Source organism: Sceloporus undulatus, chromosome 4 (genome assembly GCF_019175285.1).
Source record: "Sceloporus undulatus isolate JIND9_A2432 ecotype Alabama chromosome 4, SceUnd_v1.1, whole genome shotgun sequence".
NCBI lineage: Eukaryota > Metazoa > Chordata > Lepidosauria > Squamata > Phrynosomatidae > Sceloporus > Sceloporus undulatus.
The window spans coordinates 218,420,680-218,445,523 of NC_056525.1; the positions used below are offsets into that span (position 1 = coordinate 218,420,680).

General features: G+C 39.3%; 1 protein-coding gene across 1 annotated transcript in view; it reads right to left on the minus strand.

The window, feature by feature from the left end:
* Positions 1-212: 212 nt before the first annotated feature.
* Positions 213-24,844, minus strand: part of CDH17 (cadherin 17) — a 45,937-nt gene continuing 21,305 nt past the window's right edge. The window contains exons 6-17 of the mRNA XM_042464132.1: positions 23,265-23,464; positions 21,880-22,014; positions 20,291-20,444; positions 17,232-17,447; positions 15,137-15,213; positions 11,958-12,149; positions 11,155-11,399; positions 9,173-9,303; positions 7,074-7,304; positions 5,883-5,999; positions 5,667-5,780; positions 213-1,369 (exon numbers count right to left, since the gene is read on the minus strand). Coding sequence (XP_042320066.1) covers positions 1,260-1,369; positions 5,667-5,780; positions 5,883-5,999; positions 7,074-7,304; positions 9,173-9,303; positions 11,155-11,399; positions 11,958-12,149; positions 15,137-15,213; positions 17,232-17,447; positions 20,291-20,444; positions 21,880-22,014; positions 23,265-23,464 — 1,922 coding nt within the window. The 3' untranslated portion in view covers positions 213-1,259. The remainder of the gene's footprint in view (positions 1,370-5,666; positions 5,781-5,882; positions 6,000-7,073; positions 7,305-9,172; positions 9,304-11,154; positions 11,400-11,957; positions 12,150-15,136; positions 15,214-17,231; positions 17,448-20,290; positions 20,445-21,879; positions 22,015-23,264; positions 23,465-24,844) is intronic.

Genomic DNA, 24,844 nt, shown 5'->3' on the forward strand with positions numbered 1-24,844 from the left:
ACCATTGCCACTTCTGTCACACTGCTTTCAGCATAAGCTGAAAACTGCGTATAGCGCACCCACATATGACATGAGTGCATTGTATTAGGTTTCCTATTTTCTTTTCCCCTTCTTTTTCAGTTTTCCTCCCTCTTTTTTCTTATCTTCTTTGTTATTTTTTCTTTTCTTCTTTTTCCTTTTTTTTCTTTCAATATATAGATGTGCTTGCATCATTGTTATTATTGTAAGTTAAGGATTTCTTTATTCACCAACAAAAACATATTAATGATAAGATGAAATGGAGGAAGGATCTGCAGAGCATCAAAGTGGGCTCATCATCCCTCCCTACCCTCAAGGGACCTGAGCTCACTAAGAACAAGAAAGGTACTAAAAGAATCCTCAAATTTGGTTTTCCATTCATTGCCTGCCCCAAAATACCTTTTCAAAATTGAAGTTCATTTCTGTTCAATGCTCACAAGTCATTTTATGGAATAAATGCAGTGAAATACTGTACACCAAATGTAATAGCTTACTGTATATACTCATGTATAAGTCTAGAAAAATATATCCAAGAAACCTGGGCTGACTGATCCACAGGTCAGGGGAAGTATCGTACCTTAAGTATTCTCATCAAAATAGGAACTGTTCTCTCTTCTGGGTAAAGTGGCAAAAGGCAAGAGCTCAGTTTATCCTTTGAGAACCTAAAAGAAGTACTGACCTCCTAGCCTCTCTGCTGCAAGCACCACTTCTGGTCTTTTTGAATGACTTGGTGGGAAAACTGTAGTGTCTTTTGGCATCATTTTCCTTGGCTTCATCCTTGCATCCTTTGTTATACGCCCCTAAGTTTTATCCTCAGTTATCCACAGGTTATATCAAAATCCATAATTTTGGCTCCAAAACCTCTCCTCGACATATACATGAGGCTGACCTATACACAAGTATATGCAGTAGTTTTAATATCATGTATAGTTTGGCCCTGAAGCACAAGGGGGTGAGTCCCTTCTGTTAGTATGGGTCTGCTTTTCTGGCTGAAGAAATAGAGTAAGAAAGGTAATAAATGTAGTTGTAGAAGGAAAAGTCACATTTTGGGGCTACAGTTCTCAGAATCCTCCACCATGGTGGCTAAGGTATTTTAAGAGCTGTAGTCCATTAAAAAAAATATCCCAAGCTCTGCATTTTAGTGGTGAATCTCTAATGTTTGCTGATGGGAAAAAAACCAGAGTAACATCAACAATAGCAAGAAATACAAGGTCTTTTAAAAAGTGCTTTTCAATAGACAATTACGTCAAGTTTTGCAATTCGGATGGGCTAGCGGCATTTGCTCTGGTGGCCTTCTGTTGATTCTGCTTTTTGTGTTTGAGGCGGAGGAACACAATCCCCAGAATGACACCTGGAAGGACAAAATAAAAACTGAGATGTTTAAATCATACTTTAAGCTAACTTCCCCCAACTGAGGATCCTCCAGGTGTTTTGGACTTCAAATCCATTGTCCCCACATAACACAGGAGCATACTGTCTGGGAACAATTGTAGTTGTAGTCCAAGACATCTGGAGGGTGCTGGGTTTGGAAAGACAATATTATAGCAAGCTAATCTTTTGCAAATTATACAGTACAGTCTTATGCATATCTATTTCCTCTCAAGTAAATTTCTCTCTGTACTCTCTATTAAGTAAATTTAAGGTTGCAATGCAATGCAACCATACACACATTTGCAAGGTAACCCACTGAATCCACTGAGTCTTATGTCCAAGTAAGTATGCACTTGGGTGTTTCAGTAGTGTCAACAAGACAGAACATATGGTGTCTAAACCAAACCACAACTCAATAGGCTAAGCTTCAGAACTTGCTAATATCCCATAATACAGTTGGCCTTCTATATCCATGGATTTTTTTATCCACAGATTCTACCATCCACAGTTTGAAAATATCATATATATTCCAAAAAGCAAAGCTTGGTTTTGCCATTTTATATAAGCGACACCATTTTACTATACAGCTGTAGTTAATAGGACTTGAGCATCCACAAATTGTGGTATCCATGGGAATTCTGGAACTAAACCCCAGTGGATACCAATGGCTCACTGTATGTTAAATCAGCTGGTAGCTGCCAGTGAGATTTAATGCTTCTAGGTGTACTGAGCGTGCTTTCTTTCAACTGAGGATCTCACTCTGGTTGGATAGGACTGGAAATGCAATATATTTAAAATTAATATTTTATAAATGATATAGAAGGTAAATGATGTTATAACCAAAGAAGCTCATGGTATTTACATACCTTTCCCCTTTAAAAGACCCCATTCAACATAACCTGGGTTGCTAAGTACATATTAAATTGGTAAAGTTTGGAGTTTTATTTGCACTTGGCTCATTATCCTTTTATGTTCTATGTATCAGTGATGTGAACAGTTTCTCTCATTGCGCAGAAATCTGGTTTATCCCAGCTCAGACTGTTTTGTTCCTCTGGCACAGTTTTATCTGTTCTGATTGGCAACAACTGTTCAGGGTCTCTGGCAGAGTTCCTTCCCTTTACAACCTACTTGACCCTTTAAATAGTAACAAATTGTGACTAGCATTAGAACCTTTGGTAGGCAAAGCATGTGCTTATTGTGACCAGTGAACTGAGCTATTGCAACCTATAAAAACTAGACTGACTGTGACTTCCCAGAGGACCTTTTCTGCAACCGCTCCCAGCTTGTGGAATGGCCTGCTGGACAAGATCCGTCAAATTACCAACTTGGACAGCTTCAAGAAAGCTGTCAAGACGGATCTCTTCTGTCAGGACTTTCCAAAATAAACTACTCGGCCATGTGGTGATTCCCGCCCCCCCCCCCCCAATATATATATGATAACTCTGACACTTTTATTGGTTTTAATAGTTATGTAATTTTAAATCCTATATTGTTTAATTGTTTTTAAGGGGGGATACTTTGTATATATGGATGTATTATTTTAATTCTTGTAAGCTGCTTTGATTGTTTTTAACAAAAAGCGGGATATAAATAAAAGTTTTATTATTTATTATTATGAGCTACGTTGTCTCTCATAGTAATACGTTTGCCTTATTGAATTCCAGAGCAGCTGAAGCTCTTCTTCTAAGACTCTGAGCAAGAAAATGGTTTTTGGGAACCAGCGTACTAAAGGTTTCACTGCTCTGGTGACTTCCAGCTACACTTGAACGGAGTAGTGGGTAACAGGGAGATTCAGTGTGGTGTGTATCGATTAGTGTGGTCCTTGAGAGGTCCATGCTTTAATCTCCATCGAGCCCTGACAGGTTGCTTTGCACTAAATAATAATAAATAAATAGTTTCTTTATATTTCCTACCTATCCTTCACATCAAGGAAATAGAGGTATTAATAAGCAACACCACTTCTATATTTTTGGAGAGCCATGGTGGATGATGGCTTTAACCTCATGAGATGTTATGCCCCCCCCCCCCAAATCTAGGTTTATTTCCTGCTGACTATTATTTCTTGGTATTGAATTGTGGATCGATTTTTTTTCTTCCATACTGGAACTAAGTTTGTACAATCATGATATGAATTCAGAGACATAGCCAGTTTAGTCTGAAATATCAGTATGTGTGGGGATCTTGTAGCACCTTTCAGACTAACTGAGTGAAATAAATTGTAGCCTAAGCTTTCATATTCTTAGTATGTTTCCTTAGATGCATGGAGTGAAATGGTGCCCAGAAAGGACATTTATAATTCGACTGTACGAATAGTCATAGAAATGCAAAATATGTGTGTATGGTGATGAGGTGACAGGATTGTTGGTATGGTCACTGAGGGACAAAAGCAGGAGGAAAGATGTTGCCTAAGGCGAGGTTGACTGGATGACGGTATGAATGATGGAGGGAGTTTGGCTAGGTTGGCACACCACATTCCAAAACTCCCTCCACCATTCATAATGTCACCCATCCACCCTGGTCTTAGGCAACATATTTCCTCCTACCTTTGTGCCTCAGTGACCATAAGTAAAACTGAAGTTGTCACCTCATTACCATGTCCACAACTTTTGCATTTCTATGGCTATTCATAGTCTGATTATAAAGGTCCTTCCTGGGCACCAGTCCATTCCATGCATCTGAGGAAGTAGACCAAGCCTACGAAAGCTTATGCTGCAGCTTCTTTTGCTTAGTTAGTCTCAAAAGTGCTACAAGGTCCTTTTGTATCGTGATTCTTTTTCTTTTCATTTCTTTTCTTTCTTTTTTGTCATGACATCTCCTTTGGTTTGCTTGTTCCCTTTGTACATGAAGCTACTTTATTTTATTCATACTTTCTCACTGCTATTCATCTATAAAACCAAATCTTAGTTAACTCAGACTGCTTCCAATAATTTTCCAAGAATCACAGTGCTCTGAATATTTGTTTACTTTTAATTACACATTTGAGGGCCATATTCCTCAGTTGGTCAGTCATCCTGGCTCCTTTGGTGTTTACATTTGTTTTCAAAAATTCTGTCTTGTTTTAGAAAAGGATTCAGTCTTGTTTTGGAAAAAAAAAGCAGTTGAGTTTGTTTAAGTTCTATCAACTTTTGCCTGTCAGACACAGCACAGTGAAATCTAGTATTACAGTTATGTTTTGTTTAGCAGAAACATAATAACTTTTATTAAACTCATCATATTGTTGAGTTTATAGAGGAAGGGCCATAGCTCAGTGGTAAAATTCATGCTTTGCATGCAGAAGGTCTCTGGTTCAATTCTTGGCAACCCCAAATAGTTTAGAAAAAACAGAAATGCTAGAAAATTACTGTCAGCAGCCTTGCAGGCTGTGGAATTCTGGGACTTGTCATCCAAAAAGTTACTTTTCCAAGATCTTGCTCTGGCTTTGTTTAAGGCAGCTTCCTACATTTTGCAAGTAGGGCTGGGAAGGACCCTTGTCTAAAAACCCTGCTTTTAGCCCCTAATTCTCAGTATAGGGAACATATGGCCCTTCAAAAAAATTTTGGCCTGTGGCTCCCATCAGTGCTGGCTGGTGAGGGATACTGGGATGTGTCATCCAACAACATATGGATGACCACTCTTAGGACTTTATCACACAGGCCCTGGAATGGGCCTGTTGCCTTCTAAAAGGGGATGTGATGAGAATGGGAGGCGGCATAGAATGCTGTTTACCGCACAAGGAGAATGCTGCTGCTGCCGCCGGACATTCCCATCGCGTTCCAGATGTGTTCCCCAGGGGGTGATTTTCAGGAACGTTTCGAAAGCGTTCCTGAAAATCACCCCCTCTGGAACACATCCAGAACATGATGGGAATTTTCAGTGGTGGCAGCGTTCTCCCTGTGTGGTAAGATGCGTTCTATGCTGCCTCTCATTGTGTCCCCTTTTAGAATGTGACAGGCCTGTTCCAGGGCCTGTGCGATAAAGTCTTTAGTATCCATATTATTAAGAGAGATAGACCAAGAGTGCAGTGTAATCATAGGCTTATTACTCACCCATCCCACTACCAACTAATGCTTTGAATCTCATCATCACCCTCCTTGCCATCTCTTTTGTTGACTGAAAAGATAGAGCTATAGCTCTAACAGGATATACCCAGTGAATACATACTGTCCAAGCACATCCTCTTCTTTGATGTACATTTTCATTATTGCCCATCCCCTACTCTAGGAGGAATTATTAATGCCAATAGATGTATAACCCCAGCAGCCTGGACCATAAGCAACCCATTTGGAACAGCCACTCACCAATAACTACCAATACTGCAACGAGAATGCCAACTGCCATTGCCACTGTTGGAAGTGAACTGGGAGTATCAATTTCTAAGAAGCACCTTTTCTCTACACATCGGCACACTTTCACTGTGGGACAAAAGGCACAGTTTTGGAGACTGAAACAATAAAACTGTCATGTACCATGAAAAAAGAAAACAGTAAAGAGCACGAATGTGATTTTCACTGTACCTTGCAGATACACAACTCCTTGCATAGGTGGCCTTCCATTGTCATTCATCTGTATTGGTATGTCATAGGTCTTCTCTTCAAGATTAATGTTCTTCGGAGAAATGTAAGCATGCAGGCCTGTCAGTCCAAACAGTGGATCAATTAAGCATACATTTATAACAGAAAAAAATGAGAATAGCGCTGGTAATAACAAAAATGAAGAAGAGGCGATGTTTATTAAAAACAAGCATTCATTCATTTGGAATAATACAAGCAAATGCTCAGATCTTCATTGTAACATTAGGTTCAATCAGACAGGTTTAATTCTCCAACAGATGACTGGAACTTTGGCCAATGTTATAACAGCTAAGCAGCATTGTAGCTGCAATGGCTTCATCCTACAGAATCCTGGGATTTGTTATTTGTTGAGGTGCCCAGAATTCGCTGCTAGAGAGCTCTAGTCCACTCTCCTGAACTACAGCATTAATATTCTCTGGCAGACATGTTTAAATATCTCACAAACTACAGTTCCCAGGATTCCATGGAATGGAGCCATGGGAATAAAAGTGGTATCAAAATGCTATTGTTGTGTAGTATGGATATAACTTTGGTCATGTCCATTACTTGAATCTCAATTTCACTTGCATGAATTTCCAGTTTGAAATCCATACAGATCAGGACTGAGTAATTGCTTTGGGTTGGGGGCTGTACAGGTTCCCATGAGAGCATGGAGAGATCATGGAGATCATTGTTTTTCACACCATTGGGGGCTGAAAATTGGATCCCAAAATACTGACAAAGGAACAAAAATGTCTTAAGTGTGGGGAAATGACCAAAAGTGCTCTCTCTTTTTTTCCCAACCTCCAGTCCCACAATAGGATGTTGTGACCCTGGGGAACACATGTGACCCATGGATCATGTGGTTCATCCTGATTTGATACTTTGTCTACAACTACTATGTGCTTGCATGGATTTTGCTGATGTGTGACTCCAAGTTGTTTCTGACTTATTGTGATCCTAAAGCCCATTATAAATTTTTTTTGGCAGAATTTATTCCGAAGGGGTTTGCCCTTCTGAGGTTCAGAGAGTATGATTTGCTCAAAGTCACCCATGGCCGAGTGGAAATTGGAACCCAAATCTCCCAATGTCCTAGTCCAACACTCAAAACACTACACCATGCTGGCACTTTAATGCCTTTGGCTCCAAACTTACCATCTTTAGAAACGTTCCAACTGTTCTGTATTGTGCTGTCACCCAAGAGTACATAAGTAAATCTGGGGATATATGAAAATTCATCTGGATCAGTGACTTCTATCTTTGCTCTCTCATTTCCTTGGAGAGGGTGGCAGAAGAACAAAAAGTCCTTTGCTAGCTTTGGAGGGTTATCATTCACATCTTTCAGGTTCAGTATCAGCTGTGCTGTGGAGCTTTGATATGCTTTAGCTGTGAATGTGAACAGACCACAAAGCAGTATTACAAGACTTATACGTAATCAGAGATGGTCAGACCCATTCATTTCACTTGCTCCCACTTTCCAATATTGCACACTTTGGCAAAGTTGATAATACTGTTTTTAAAAAGGAAGTGAACCAAAAATTCCAGACATCCTACACAGAAACTCCTATTCCAATACAGTGAGTGTTGTTGTAGCAGAGCCCCACAGGGTTGAAACAGTAGGATTTTCTGATTAACAAGAACATTGGCATCCATGTTACACAAAACACCATACACATATTTTCCTCCTCCCTTTGAGCTTAGCTACAATATTCACAGCAGATAGGAGAGTGGGGTAAGAAAGTAATTTATCCAGCAATGTTACTGTGAAGGGAGAAGCTGGGCAAGCTTGGTTGGTGCCAGCTAGGGGAATGCTGTGAAGGGGGGCATAAAAAGGAGAACGGATACAAAACCAAGGATTGTCTCTGACAGAAAGCTGATAATAGTACAGGTAAATGGAGGAATGATGGCATGGAGATAGAGAAAAGCTGTAATAGGGATAGGACAGTCAGTCAAGGAGGCAGAACTGAATAGAGTTTTGGGGAGCTGTTAATGATTAAATAGTTATGGGGTTATTGTGTGACCTCATTGTGTATTAATAAAGTTCTATTTGTTTATCTTCCTTTACAAGTGTGTCTGGCTATTCTTGTTAAGCTTTGGTAGAGTGTTTGGTCATGCTTATCAGAGTGAATATCAATCTTAACTGCTACCACATTGAACTTGGAGGGAGAGAAGAGGCAGGTACAGTTCTGCTATGCCTAGCCCCAAAGGCAGATGTAAGGCCCTCTCTCCATTCCAACTGCCACCACCTTGGCTTCAGAGGAAGATGATAGGCAGGTACAGTTCCATCAGAAAAATTAATAGCCCTCCCTCCATTTTAACTGCTACCAACATTGCCTTGGAGGGAGAGATGGAGCAGCAGACTTGATCCCTTTCCCCACTGCCATTCCCTTCTCCTTTTGTGCGATGTATTTTTAGATTGTAAACCCGAGGGCAAGGAACTGTCAAGTTAGCAATCTGTAAACTGCTCTGAGAACCTTTGTGGTTGAAGAGTGGGGTGTGAATACTTTAAGTAAAATAAAAAAATTACCCCCCCCCTCTCCCAAATGTATTATGTAACAGCACATTGATGCATTGTGGAAAATTTAAAATGGCAGCTCACAGTTGCTTACTTATTGCTACCAAATGTACATGGGAGAAGCAGAGCCAGGGAGGACCAGTGTAAAGGGGAACACACCAGAATGCTCCAGACCAGTGGAGTCCCTAGGATTGGTGCCAACTGATGCAGTCGCTCATGGTGTCACCCTCAAGTCATTGGTCTCCTCCTCCTCCCATTTCACATCATACAGAATCCTTAGTAATGCTTTTTTGCACTAATGTTACTCATCAATCATCATGCCTATACCACTGAATGTGATGCTAACAGTTGTGACATAAACAACTAGCACAATTAAAACTATACCTTCAAATTACAATATCATATGCACAACCTAAATGTATTTACATATACATAGTGAAAATTTGGTTAAATATGTTTTTAAAGAACGTTTAAATAAAATCATAATTTGAAATTTGAAATTATAATTTTAAAAAGTTCTGGGGCCTTTCCTTTCTCCTCCCACTGAGCTTCACCCCACTCCCACCGTCTCTTAAAGCATTTTAAAGGGAACCAGATGAATGCCACAGCCCATAGCTTCCAAAAGGTAGGTCTTTGAGGAGCAGTGGTGTCACCCCTCCTTAGGGTGTCACCTGGTGTGATCTGCACCCCCTTTGAAAACCTCAACTGGTACAAGAACTAAATACATGTTTTCACTTACTTTGCTCAGTTGCCACAACCTGTACCATGTAGGCACGTTCAGTTTCTCGATCCAATGGGGACGCAGTATATATTGTGCCATTGAGAGGGTCAATTCGCAGCCAGTTCCTGTTGTTGTTCTTCAGGCTATACCTAAAGACCACCCAGATATAGGAACAGAACTGGGAATGTTACGTTTTAAAAAATAATTTCTTGTACACCTTGCCTCAAAGCCCCACTGAAAATTACTGTCAGCATCTACATACACAAACATGGCTCATTGCTATATTTTTTATTTTACTGTTATTTTACTTATTTCCTTTATTAAAAAATCTTTAAAAGAATTCTAAAATCTAAAAAATCATAGATTCATAGAGGTGGAAGAGACCACAAGGGCCATCCAGCCCAACTTCCTGCCATACGAAATACACAATCAAAGCACAAATAAAACTTTAATAAGAAAATAGTCTAAAATCTAGAGGAAAATGCATTCAAAATACCACAAGAAAGCATTTTGAAGCTTCAAAAATAACAGTATCACAGTCCTTAAAAATCTCCCTCTCCCTCTCCAAACCCATCATATGGAGATGGGACAAAAAACTAATGAGAGCTAATTCTAGTTTTAGAAGCGATTATTAGAAGCAGAAGCAATTGAAAGGGTTAAACTAAACCTTTCCCATGCTGTGGTCCCCCTATGGCATATCTCAGCTAAAATTTGTCAGTGAAGTTATTTTCTACAAAATCTTTTTACACTTCCTCTTATAACCTCCCCCTTTTCCTCCTCATCCTCTGTCTACCTGAAAGTATTTAGGTTTTGTTTTTGTTTTATATTATTCTTAAAACAAATTTACTTATTAAAATAACATCAGTGACATCAATGACACAATAAAATCAACCAACTATAGTAACATCACATATAATGCAAACGTCAAAAGGAAAACACAAAGAAATAAGAAAAATCTAAACAAAAATGCTACAATAGTACAACTACACTTACAAATACACATAAAATAACTTCCAAATAGTTTCCCTGAATTCCTGGAACTTGATTCTCTTATTTCAATGACTTCTGGATAAGCATAAATTTCATCATGTTATTACAGTATGTCAAAAAATTATTAGCAATGCTCTCAATATACTGTTATCATTCTGCTTTGTCTTATAAAGCTTTCCATACATTTTCACAGCATCCTATCACCAGAGCCCAATCCTCTTTATTTAGAATGGGCGTTGGAAAGATGGTGAAGGAGGACTAGAGAAACACAGGCTTTGAGTGTAAGGCTGCAACAATGTATCTGCAGTAAACAGTGCAATAAACAAAGCTTTCACTGGAAAAGAGCAGGGTTCTACTCCAGCTGATCCTATTTTAGCCTTGCAACAGGCAAGGCAAACAGCAGCTGCCTTCAAAATCCCTTACTCAGCTTGTGTGCACCACAGGACAGAGAAAATAGATGACAGCAGATAGGTCTGCCTCAGCAGCTACTCCCAAAGTGTTAAAAACAACAACCAAGCACACATCGATCAACAAAATAGAAATCATAAGCAAAATAGAGACTGAGGAAAGAAAAAGTCATCCCTGGATGTATTTTACAAAAATTCTTCAGATGGTCTATAGAAAGTTCAACATATTGTTTTCTTTATTTATACAAAACTTAGCTGACTTGGTTATTTCATTTCACAGATTATATTATTAGTTATGGGGGAAAAAATTCTGAAACATGCCCCCCTGCTCTTCTTTTTTGTAGTGAAGGAATCTATCCCTGTTCTTTCCATGTTGTTTCTGCCTCTGGTGCCAAATTTTCTATTAAAGAACTCATGTCCAGGATCACATCTACTTTATTGAGATACACCTGTATTCACACACAAACAACACTCATTACTGCTGTTATTTTTTTTTAAAGAGAGAGCAGGAGAGTCTCATCAATGGGAATGAAGGATGAGGTTAATATTAAGTATCATTTAACCTTGATTAATTTGAAAATGGAAGGGAGAGACTGTGTTTACCTGATCCGAGCTCTCTCAGGATCGTAGGCCATTGCTGTAGTCACAACTGTGCCAACAGAAACATTTTCATATCTATCAACTATGTATATGGGTGGAAAGAAAATTGGTGCTTCATCCACATCTGTAACATTCAGTCTTAGGTAAGCAAGAGAGCTTGAATTATATTGTATTCCAGCCACAAGGGGTTCAGGATTTGTGGCACTGATGAGAAGCTCATATGCTGGAGTTGTTTCAAAATCAAGAACCTAAGCAAGCAGGAAAGGAAGAAAATATGACACAAACACAGCTCTAGGAAATCTCCAGCTAGTACTTTTTAAAGTCACTTGAACAAATTTCCCATCTTCTTGACAAATGCATTGATCACTGGGGAATGTGTATTAAAGACTCAAGAATGTGTATTAAAGAGAGAGACTCAAATTGGGTCTAGAACCTAATTCATTGCTGGAAAAATTCCTTCCACAAATTCAGAAGCGCACTATGGAATTTATCATATGGGAGAGATCCCATTTAAAAACTGGGATTTAAGGTGAAAATACTCAGCAAAAGTGGATTTATTATCAGACAACTTCTGGGTTAACAAAACATTAACTCAGACCAGGGACGTAGCCAAGGGAGGGGTTCTGGGGGTCCGGACCCCCCCCCTTCCATTAGAAAAATGAATGGTGTGTGCTGCTTTGCCGCCGCACTCAAACACCCTTATAATGATGGCACTTAGTCTGGACCCCCCCCCCCTTCCTAAAATCCTAGCTACGTCCCTGACTCAGACAGAATCTAACAAAAACAAAGAAACAAAATCTAGTCACCTTATTAATTGTAACATATCCTCTGTTTGTTTTTGGATCTGTCTGTATAGAAAAAGTGTTATTTGGGTCTCCTTTTTTGACTGCGTACACAATTTGAGAGCTTCCAGTGAATGGTTCATCTCCATCATTGGCTTGAATTTCCATTATTACTGTTCCAACTGGTTTATTTTCCGGAAGAGTTATGTATCCATACTGAAGAGAGAAAGAAGATTTAGGGTTTTTTTTAAACAAAAGAAATTAAAAAATGATAGAGGGATAAGAAGATGGATTCATTTTTCTCTGTTTACTGCTGCAGTTCTCAACTTCTCCAGATGTTTGGATTTCATGTCCCAGAAAGCATCAGCCAGCATGTCCAATGGTCAGAGATCTGGGGAGCTGAAGTCCAAAAGCATGGCCTGAGATTGAGAATTGCTAGTGTAGTAAAAGAGATACTACGCATATTGGTTTGATGTCAACATCAATTGTTGCAACATGGATAAGAGAGACTATGAAAATACACCGTTTTGTACTTGCTCTAGGACAGGGGCAAACAACTGCATGGGGAAGGACAGGGGGCAATTCTTCCCAAACTCCCATGAGCTATAGATCCACCCCCCACCCCCCCGGCAAATCCAATTTATTCCATTTTCTTCTGCTGTTCTTCTCAAAATGTCAATCTGAACCTGCTTGGTGTTAGTTACTTCTTCTCACCAGTTTGAGCAGAACTAGGATGAAAATAGAGGGCAGGCAGGAGTTGTGTGGTTGGAGATGTTTTCAATTGTTTTCATCTGTATGGAATATTTTTCTATACAGTTTCCAGTAAAAAAAAAGTAAAAATGTTTCCAGTGAAAACTGCACCATTTTTTTTAAAATTGGGGACTGGGCCTTTGGGGGACTGGTGGGGTGCTCCAGAGGCTGCAAACGTCGACTCCAGGAGCTGCATGCAGCCTGCAGGTTATACTGTTTCCAACAGTGCTCTATGAAGTATTTCCCTTTTTATTTATTCATTTGTTTTATATACTGCCTTTACATTAAAAAGTTGTTCAGGTTGGGTAAAAAAATGATAAATTACAGACTTAAAACACTGCATAAAAGCAAATAAATTAGAAATACAACAACAGAAGATAGGACAAGTCTTCAACCATCAGTCCCCTGTTAACAGCAAACCAGTTTACATGCCAAACATGTCTAAAGGTTACTTGAACAATCTTCACTGACTAACTGAACCACCCCAAGATGCATACTTGCTTTCTCAACCTTAAAACCAGTACTGTATGAATAAGAAATAAATATTAGCTTTAATACTAGTGATAGCCATTTTTATCTTTCTGAACAACCAACAGTCACCTGATAGTGTTGATTGTGATAACACCAATTGCTTGCTTAGACTACTGGGGAGCTTGAATCAAGCATTCATTATTCAGACCTAGGGCTGTTTTACACTACACAGTTTTAGCACTATTATTCCACTTTAACTGCCATGGCAACCTTCTATGGAAACCTGAGATCCGCTGTTTGGGGTGCGGGACATTTCAGATTCTCACCCAGAGAGCTCTAGGGCCTTCCTAAACAATGGACTTCCAAAGGAGGCAGTGATGCCAGTTGAAAGCGCAATTACAGTGCTATAATTGTGTAGCATGAAAAGCCTCTGTGCTATATATTGGGCTTGTTGTGAGGATGCCATTAAAAACAGTATCCAAAGAAGTCAGTTTATATCCATGAAAGAGCATGCAAAAATAAAACCATCCAGTCTTAAAGCTTCTGCTACATTCCTTCACCTCTCCCCTCCCTTCATCCTTTTTCTGCTGCAATAGACAAACACAGCTACTTCTCTGAAAGCATCTGTATGGTTAGCTTTCCCTTCCTCTGCTTTAACATCTAATACTTGCCGCATGACATAACATTCTGCAACTCCATTGTGAGTTTCCCCATGTCAGCCACTGTTATAGTATGTGGTTACTTCCAAAGTGACAATGTGACTCATATGGCTAATATTCCTAAAAGAGCTTGAAAAGGTTACTTTTCTGGATTATAATGGAACTCACACTATCAAGTCATGCAGTCTGGAGCTTCAATAACTATATGTTTTGTATCACATGCAGAGCCTTTCCAGACCAGTGTCTCAAAGTAACTGCTCGGGCAGAGGTTCAGTTCCCAGGAACTGTACACTCTGTATCTTCCTGCATGAATAATTCCTCTGTACAATTTAAGGCTCTCTAGGTAAAAAGGAATATTTTCAGAGAATGGCAGTGGAAATGGTCCAGAGCAGTGCTTCTTAGGTTACTTTATCTGGCCAACCAGGATTATTTTTTTTATGAGCGTGTCAAGGATTGGCACCATATTTGTGCCCATAGATTACAACTCTTTTCTTTCTTTCTTTCCTAGAACCTTGTTGCATTCTGGCAGCCAAAGGCTCACAGATTGGAGCCAATCCACAGACCACCATGTTGAATAGTGTAGGTCTAGGATATGGAAAAGAAGACCTAAAAGAAAACATTGAGGGAACTTGGTGTATTTGGCCTGAAGAAGAGAAGACGGAGGGACGTGAGAGCATTTTTCAAAATTTTCTTTTCTGCTTTTCACTATATATAGTACTATGATTCAACTTTGTCCTGGCAATATTTTGTGGAATCCCAGGATTTGAAGTTCAATGAGGGACTACAGCCCTCTGACTGAGAATTCTAATCACTTTCCCTAAACTGCAAATCCCAGAATTTCACAGGATGGAACCATGGCAATTCAAATCATACCATTATATCTATGTAGTGTGAACGTGCCCTAAAAGTGATGGGAAATGACTTGTAGTTTCCCAGAATATCACTTCTGCTCACTGCAACATGCCATGGGTTTGGGGGAGCTGAAAATAGCCTTTTACCCTTCATTGCATGCTGACTGAGGTAGAGGTTGGATAGACATGCAGGGATTAGATGACCTGCAAGGCAGCTTCAATCCCTGTCCTCTTATGATCTCATTAGGAATATATTGCAAAGGCTGATTTGGTGTACACTTCAGTTCATCTAATAACAGGAACTCAGTACCCAGTTTAAGGGTGAGATGTTTCCAGAGCAAATTTTTTGGAGTACAACCCCCAGAATCCTCCAGCCAGCATAGACCTGTAGCCCCTAAAACTAACTTTCCCACAACTAGCCACTGCAAAAGGAAAGATAAATATACTGTATACATAATAAAGGGATACTCACATCTGATTTCTCAAAGATTGGGATCTGATCATTGATGTCAATGACATTTATCTGTACATCACACACTGTTCGAAATGCTACAGAGAAGAGAAAACAATGGTGACAAGTGTGAGCCGTTCTATTCAGAATAATGATTCTCAAAGATTTCAGTCAAACACATCAGACATGCTTTAAGTGATATAAACTGGAGGAAGGAGAGAGAAATTTATTGACTTTAGATGTTGATATGTAAATGTCCACCCCACATATGCGGAGACTGGTAACCAGACAAAATTCATTATGTCTCAGAAATTGGCACCTGTTCACATTTGTAGTGCATTTCAGTAAAGGGAAAGTGCTCAAACCACATATACATGTGAAACAAGTGTATGCCTTAAATTATGTAGCTTTAAAAATGTGTACAAGTACATTTTAATGCATAGGAGAAATACATAAAAGTGCATACTTTTAAGGGAAAACGTAATAAATGCACAAAAATTTGTTTGTCAGAAGAGTGGGGGAAGATTCAGAAGCCTGGGATAGGCAAAGAATGCAGGCAGACTCCTGAGAAATGCAATCAAAACTGACAGAAGGCTATACATAAATAAACTAATAAAAATACAAATAATCATAATAGATAGTTCTGATAGAATGCTTTATAGCATTACAGCATTCAACATCTGCATATATAATATATTTTGGCACAGATCCTAGATTAGGACACATTGCTGTGAGCCCATCCTGTCCCATCCAACCCACAGTCCATCTTTTCCTGACTGTAGTCACATACCCGACAATACAGCCATTTTAGAGAAGGGGGAGGGAGCAGATGAGCATCCTGGATAGACAGCAATTATTTAATCAGCAAGGACTCTGAAGGAGACTGGGTCATTGCACAATTAGTAGAGAATTTTAACCTCCTCAGTCAACCAAAAAGTGATGTATGATGTTCTACATCCAACTTATGTCATTGTAACTCACTAACATGAAACCTGACTGTATTTAAGTAATGATGACTGCTACCCTGTAAGATTTCAATATAATTATTCCTTAACACTGCATGGGACATTTAGTTAGACACAGACAGAAGAATTTGCCAGAGCATTACTGGTCTTCAGGTAAACTAGAATTTTCTGCTCAAGAAATATAGTGCAATGGGATTTTAAATTCATCTCTAAGATATAAATCTATAAATTCCAAAACATAGTACTATATTGGTTCAAGTCTTATCAAAGTACTTGCACTTGCAACTGTGTTGCATAGGTCCAAAACACACTGCAGAAATAATCCAGTTTGAGACCACTTTAAATGCCTTGGCTCAATGCTAGGGAATTCTGGGAACTGTAGTTTTGTGAGACATTTAGCATTCTCTGTCAGAGAGCCCTGGTGCCACAGTAAACTACAATTCCCAAGATTCTCTAGCACTGAACCAGGGCAGTCAAAACGGTCTCAAACTGGATTATTTCTGCAGTGTTTTCAGAGGTTTAACATGTAATGTGAAGGGAGTTTATAGACATTCAACTTAGATTCTGGTAGATCCTGTGACTGTGTGATTGCATTGTCTTGGGGCTGGTAGAATGAAGAGACAAAAATGATTGCATATATATATATATATATATATATCCCATTTTTTTAAAAAAAATTGAATCCAATAGACTATTTTGTGAGCTTTGGGTTGATCTATTGCCCTTGTATTGATATTGAAATTTTCCTGCATCCAGTACAGCCGTCTATGCTTTCTACATATACAGATCATCTTTGCAGCACATCATTTTGTAGACAGTTGTTCAAAATCAGGAGTGGCTACATCTTCCCACAACTAGGGAACTTGTGAATGGATGTACCTAATCCTATCACTGCCAAAATTCGGCAGCAGAGCCAGGAGTGAAGGTATTTTTTCCCTTTGAAACAAACCAATCGTTCTTTTAGGAATATGATTTAGCTAAAAACAAAAATCCTCCCCTTGCTTTTTCTTAAAGAAAAAAATCCAACTCTATCATTTCCAGGGAGAGGTGCAAAATTTGGGGAGCATGTGCTTTGTTTCACTAACCCCTCTTTTAAACTCTTTAAAAGACCGGGGAGAATAGAAGAATAATTTGATAGGTAATATACTGACCTGGATCTGTCACTTCCACCTTCAGTGAGTAGTTAGATACTATTTGTTTTCTTAATGCATTTTGGAGCAAGTTGATTGTCCCAGCTCCTGAATCAATGCGGAAGACATTGTCCACGGGAATTTTGGGATTCTGGTCAATAATGTGGTACTCCAGGCGGGAGGCGATCGTGCCTCCCTGGTCTGCGTCTGAGGCACGAACAGTTCCTATCAAATTCCCTAGTGGCAGGAAATGAAGATGGAATTAGTCAAGCAGCACATAAATGTGAGCTAATACAAAACTGAGCAAATAAATATATCCCAGGGACCAATCCCGAGCAACAAACAGGGGAGGTAAGGTAGCAAAATACAAATGACAGTCTGATAATCATGATGAAACTCATCATCATTACCATCATCCTGTCTTTTCCCCAGTGTGGGACTCAAGGAAGATCACAACAATTAAAAGGAACATAGCTTAAAAAAGAAAAAAGAAAAGAAAAGCCAAATACAAAAGTTAAAAATATAATTGAACTAGCCACAAATTAAAAGCAAGTTTTTTAAAAAACAAACAAATAAATACTATTTATTATTATTATTATTATTATTATTATTATTATTATTATTATTATTAGCTATTAAAACAACAAACAAACAAAACACAGAGAGACAGTACAGCACAATTCTGCAAGGTTCAGACCCCTTGAGCCATCAATCCTCAAAGTCCTACCAAAATATATTTTTTAAAAGGTGCCTGTGACTAGATAGCAAGGAGGCTATCACTCAAACTAATCTTGGGATGAAGTTCCCAAACCCAAGAGTAGCCACCGAGAAGGTCGTCTACTGTGTTGCCATCAAATGTACCTATCAGCATGTTGGGACAGAGAGAATACTCTCCACAGAAGATCTCAAAACATGGACAGACTCACATGGGAGAATATGGTCCTTCAGATAACCTGGATTATAGGGCTTTAATGGTCACAACCAATGAGGATGCATCCAAACTGGTTGAATGGTCCCCAGTTTTGTTCCTGTTTGCTCCAGTTTTACACTGGTAAGTTTATCGCACCGGGTTCTCGGCCCGGCCCAGCAGGAAACGGAAATGAGTGGGGGACGGATTTTACCGCACACACCCGTCCCTCACTCGTTCCGTTCCCCCTCTCTTCCGTTCTTAATCCGTTCTAGAGGGGGAAATTTTTGAGAACTGTTCTGAACAGTTCTCAAAAAGCGTCCCCTCTGGAACGGAAGGGGCAGGGAAGAGAGGGGGAACGGAACGAGTGAGGGACGGGTGTGTGCGGTAAAATCCGTCCCCCACTTGTTCCGCACTCGGCCCTGCTCCTTCCGTTCCGTTCTCAGAACGCGTGGAAGGAACGCAGTGTGATAAAGTTCAAGGTGAAAATAAACCAACCTGGGGAGCTGGTATGAAAAGTCTCTGATCAAACCAGGAGCTGATAGAAAATATTCTGAATTAAATCCCATGAATCTCCGAAATAAATGTAGAAAGAATAGGAACAAAATCTGGGACTTTCTAGTTTTTTTTAATCAGTGTGGATTTGCTCTAAATGACTTACTACATTTTTATCTTCACCTTCCCATTTAAAAAAAGTTCTCAAGGCATCTAATATCATTAAAAACATACTGGGTAATAAAACCATTCAAATCATCACTGCAAAATCATTTAAGCAATGAACCCGTTATCACTGGTGTTCAGTAAAGAGTTTAAGATGTCTGTTGGAGGAGATGTAGCTTCATACTGTTCCTAAGGAATTTGCTCACAACAACTCTGTGAACTCTTCACTTCACAATCTGGGTACAATATAGGAGATACTGGGTAAAACACAATTTGGATGCAACAATGACAAGCATGTCCCTCAGGCAAAGATATTTTTAAGAGGTCCTCTATTAAATATCTTAATATCCAGATAGGATTATAACAAGGATTATAACAAGAGTCAGGCTCCGAACAGTTTAGGGTTTTTAAGGTTAAAAACAACAGCCTGAATTGGGCCCAGAAAGATACTGGCAAGAATGTAGTATTTTTTACTTCTGTGTATGGTTGTGAAAGCTGGATAGTGAAGAAATCTCACAGGAAGGAAATTGACGCCTTTGAAATGTGGTGCTAGATAAATTTTCTACAGATACCACGGGCTGCTAAAAATAGATCTCAGTGCAAATCAAGCCTGAAAATTCACTAGAAGCAAAGATAACTAAACTGAGGCTGTTATACTGTGGACATGTCGTAATACGATGTGACTCACTGAAAAAAGACAATAATGCTTGGAAGCCAGTAGGTAAAGAGGAAGATGACATTAAAGGAGTATTGATTCAAGCAACAAAGCTGCAGCCCTGAGTTCGCAAGACCTGAGAAGGGCAGTTGATGATCAGGACTTTTGGAGGTTTCTCATTCATAAGATTACCATAATCTGAAGTTGACTTGTTGGTAAATAACAACAACAAATAACATAGTAGGAAAAAACAACTGGAAGGGATGAGCAAGAAATTCATCCTGCTCTCAGCTAATGAGAACTAAGTTAATTTTTAAGTAATGAAGCAATAACGAACAAAAATGGCATTATACATTGATAACTGCAGTGTCCCAAATTTTGCAGAGTAGCTCCCAATAATAAAAGGTGTACAAAATGTGTACATTAGGCAATACAGATAACACACAAAGCATTGCTAAGGCATATTGCCCACATATTGCACCAGTGTGTGTGTGTGTGTGTGTGTGTGTGTAAGAAACCGAGTGAAACCAAAACTGATAGGTTCAAGTATTTCCACAGATCAGTTGAAACGGAGAGATTTCAATTTGTCACAATTGGTGATATAAAGCCAGATTGGTAAAGTAACTTTTTTGAAGTATGACTCCTAGAACTCACCAACCAGCACAGTCACTGCGGTTCTGAAATATTTAGTTGTTGTTTTTTTAAAGTAACTTGCACAAGCTCTGGATAGATCAGGCGAAGGACATATGCAACATATGAAAACATGGGTTAAACATGGATTTGAGATACAAGTCTCCAAATTCAAAGTATTTCTGAAGAATGTGTATGCATTACTTATCTGAAGTCATGCTTTCTTACCTACAGCTTCATTCTCTTGCACTTCAAATTTAATCAAAGCTTTGTCACACACAGGCGGATTATCATTAATGTCTTCTACAGTAACCATAACAATCACTGGTGGTGCCAGTAGTATGTCTCCGTCTTCATCTTTTGCAAATGCATAAAATGAATACTGTAATGGGAATGTTATAATTAAAAATTGCAGTAATTGTGAAAGTTAATGGACAGGATAATCTTATACTGTCCACCCAGAATAAATCACTTGACATCAAAGTTGCTTACTCATATATAGGTATGAGTACAGCTTTAGTTTAATTACATTGACAGTATTACCAGAAATTTCTGTTCCAAAGATGCCCAATGGACTTTTAAAAATGTTAAGTGTTTGTAATTTGGCTAGCAAGAACCAGATATAATAAGAACCAAACAATATCTAAAATGACCATAAACTAAAAGCAATAACGTAGGCGGGTTACAGACCGCCCGTTTGGGGCGGGCTGCACCCGCCCCTTTCCCTGGGGTATCGGGACCTCAGTGTCCAGAGCGGCAGCCGCTGAGACCCCGATCCGCCGCTTTTCAGGCTGCGGGGAAGCGGCAAAAGGCCCCTTCCACGCAGCCTGAAAAGGGGTGTCCCTGGGGCTTCAAGCCCCAAGGACACCCCGCAGTGGTGGGGAGGAGGAGAAAGGGGCCGCTGGCCCCTTTCTCCTCTGGTGTGCTGGGTGCAGCCGTGTGAAGGCTGCGCCCAGTGGACCAAACCAGGAAGGAGCTCCAAAATGGAGCTCCTTCCTGCTCCGCACTAAGGGCGCACTAGGCGCCCTGGTGCAGAGCGAGGACGTCACTTCCGCGCTGCCCCGTATAGAGGCTGCACGGTTGTGACGTCCTCATGGCGGCGGCCATGTGGAACGACTGCCGCCATTTTGTGCGTGCGCTCCGCGCGTCCTAGGGTTGGGGGGGCGGAAGCACCGCCCCTTTCTAACCCTAGCACGCACGGAGTGCGTACTAAAGTGCCTGTCTGTAACGGGCCAATAGAAGTTAAAAGCAATAGCAACAGTAAAAGCAGACAATCTAACAACTCCCTATAAAATCCCCCCAAAGCAACAAAGTGCAAACAACACACCACAACATCAACAGGGATGGAGCCAGATGTGTCTCCTAAGGGACTTCAGTGATTTCTGCCCACTAATTATGGAGCAAAATCTTCCATAATTTCCATTTCAAAATTAGAATTGAAGGTATACAATTAGTAACATTACTATAATGACAGCCAGCATGGTGTAGTTGATCAAGTGTTGGACTAGGACACTGGGAGACCTGGGTTCAAATACTCACTCAGCCTTGGAATGCCACTGGATGTCCTTGGGCAAGCCATAGTCTCAAAGGAAGGCAATGACAAACGCCTATTAAACAAATCTTGTCTCAAAACCCCCATGATAGGGTCACCATAAATAAGAAACAGTGTGAAGGCACATAACAACAGCAACAGTATTTCTATAGTAGCTGCTGTGTATTGTGTGTAGTATAGTGTCAACAATAATGTTGCAGAGTTTTTTTGCAAAGGTTTTTGCCAGATTTTAAAATATTTTTCCAGTTCTTGTCCACATACTTACACTGTCTTTTTCTTCTCTGTCCAAAGGTTCAGTGACATAGATGGTTCCATTCTGGTCAATCATAAATGGCAGTTTCATAGGAGGCTTCTCCTTTGATGAGATTTCATATTTTGCACCTGGATTATTCCATTGCACCTGATATTTTAAAGAAGAGTAAGTTAACAAGTTTATAAACTGAAAGTTCTGCCTTGATGATATTGAGGTAGAATACCAGCCTTTCTCCCTTACTTCTGAGTTTTTGACTTGAGGAAAAATGAATTAATGAAACAAGAAGATTTATAGTGCACTTCCATTACATATTTTATTTAAGATATCTGCTTTTCACCCCAACTGGGTTCACAAAGCAGCTTACTTGTGTTTTTAAAATGCCATTTTACCATATATAACATTTTTGCAACACCTTTTTGTTCACTGTATCAACAGTAATCCAAAAACATATCCCACTCTAATAATTTATGTAAAAGCAAGAGCATACAAGCATAGAAACAGTCTTTGTGTTGTTTGGGGGAAGGAAAGTTTGAGACCCTGGACAGTGACCATGCTAGCTAGAGAGATTTCTGAAACAAAACACCTAATCCTAAAAAGTATATTTTTCAGGCTCTAGAGTTCAAAGACAGCCATGTTGGTCCAGAAAATCAGTATGCAAAATTAGTAGCTCATTTGAGGCTAACTGAAAAAGAGAAGCTGGTAGCATGAGCTTTTGTAGACTTGAGCCTACTTCCTCAGATGCATAAGGTGCAGTGGCAAGTCCAGACACAGACCTAACCTATATAAGCCAGCTGTGTGTGAGAACATAATTTGAAATTCAAAACCTTGTGGGTATGGACTACAGATCACATTTTTCCACCAATTATTTTTGGGCCCTCAGAACTGTGACTGCAAATAATTACTTTTGAGAACGAATTTTCCAAGCACTGCTTGAGATGTTTGTAAACCACCTTAAGTCCCAGGTGGCAGTATATTAAGGAAGAAGGCAGTATATTAAGGAATAAATGAGGAGGAGGAAAAAGAGAAGGAACTTCCACTCTCATCAGCCTTAGTCATCTGGACAATGGTGCAATATGATGGGAGTAGCAGTTCATCAACATCTGGAGGAACAACGGTTCCCCACCTTCTTTGACATGGATGACTATAACCATATTGTGTGGCAGCAAACTCTGTAAGTCAATTACGTACATTCAAAACCACTTTCTCTTGTCTCTTCTGAGTTTCCTGCCAGATTGACTTGATTTCATGCTGCCAATCTAGTTCATACATTCAGTTTAGGTTTCTGTTCTTCATCCATTCAGTGTTTTCTCAAACTAACCAGCCAAATTTCTCAAGGTCTCAGTGGGTTGCTGCAGTAAAGTGAACTTGCAGAATGGAGAGAAAATTGTCCATCTCACCTGAGTGATGCTGATGGGGTGAGGCTCTGTAGAGTTCTCCCTGATCTTTACTGGTGGTGGAGATTTCCAGAGGTTTTCCAGCACAGTGACTTCCACAGAAGTGGTACAACTGAAGGCATTTACTGACTGTCCTGCCATATCATGTGCTTCCACATCAAGGAGAAAGCTACTTACAACTGCTGGATTTAAATTAAGGGCTCCTGAAAATCAAACAGAATTAACAAACTTTTTACAGAGGCAACATTCTCTTGATAAAGGCCATGTGTAAATAAAGAGCCTGAAAATGCTACTTAAAAAAAATTATTATTAAAACCAACAAACATAAACAAACAATCATATCACATAATATCACATAATAACATTCCTTTTCATCCCCCTCCTCTCCCCTTCCCCCTTTATACATATTATTCAAACAAGTTTATTATATTTAAATCTTTAGCTACTATTTGTTCTTCCTCATCCTATTCCTGTTTAAATTTTCCACATCTCACACTTTCGTCCGATGCTTTATGTTTAGCAGTGAGAAGTGTGTTTTATTGTTCAAGAAATCTTTTCCTTAGTATCTTTCTCTTAACAAAAATTAAACATTACCATTCAGATTCTTCTATCTCCTAGTAACCTCCTACTTGCTTATATAAACCATGCTACATTTTTGGACAACATCCCATTGCCAAGCCAGATCAGTCATAATCCAAAAAAGTAACTTTTCCAAATAAACACAATGGTGGCTTCCTTGTTAATATGGCTAACAGAGAAGGAGTGAAAAAAACCTTCCCCATTCACCTCCTTCCAGAAATTCCTGTCTACTTTCAGTTTTCTCCTCTAGAGCTCGCTTCTATTGTCTTAAACTCTTGCAGGTACCGAAAAGGGATCTGTTTTTTAGCTTGTTTATTTACTCTTTTAATCTGAATGTGTTTTATTGTTTATATTGCTTTATTTACACATGAAATCCCATGAAAAAATGCAGTATATAATTTCTTAAATAAATAATAAATACATTCCTGCAGGCTATCTGGTACAACTAGGGATTATTCCTCCCTTATTCTTTGATCATGATTTTAGCTGACCAGGAACCATGGTGATGTGTCAGAATTAAGTCTCAGTTTGTTTACATTCCACTGTTGTCTGTAACATTCAGAATCTTTACAGCCTCCCTGAATTGTTCTGAAAAGTAGAGCTAAGCCTTACTTGTGTCCTAAATCATGGCTCAACAAATGCAACAGGTTTTTACCCTTTGAAATGTGAAGAACACCAGGGCTGGATGTGGAAACATGACCAAAAAAAATCCCCAGTGAATACCATATATACTTGACTATAAGTCGACCTCATGTATAAGTCAAGGGCAAGTTTTGGGGCTAAAATTATGGATTTTGCTATGACCCATGGATAAATCAAGGGTAAAATTTAGGGACATATAACAACAGATTTAAAGGATGAAGCAAAGCAAAATAATGTCAAAGAACTTATAAAATTCCAGCAGACATAAGTCTATGTGCTTGTTCTTAAGACTGGATGGATGAGAGAGTAGAGGGAGGTCAGAGCTTCACATATTATATTTTTGCTTTTCATCAGGAGATGGT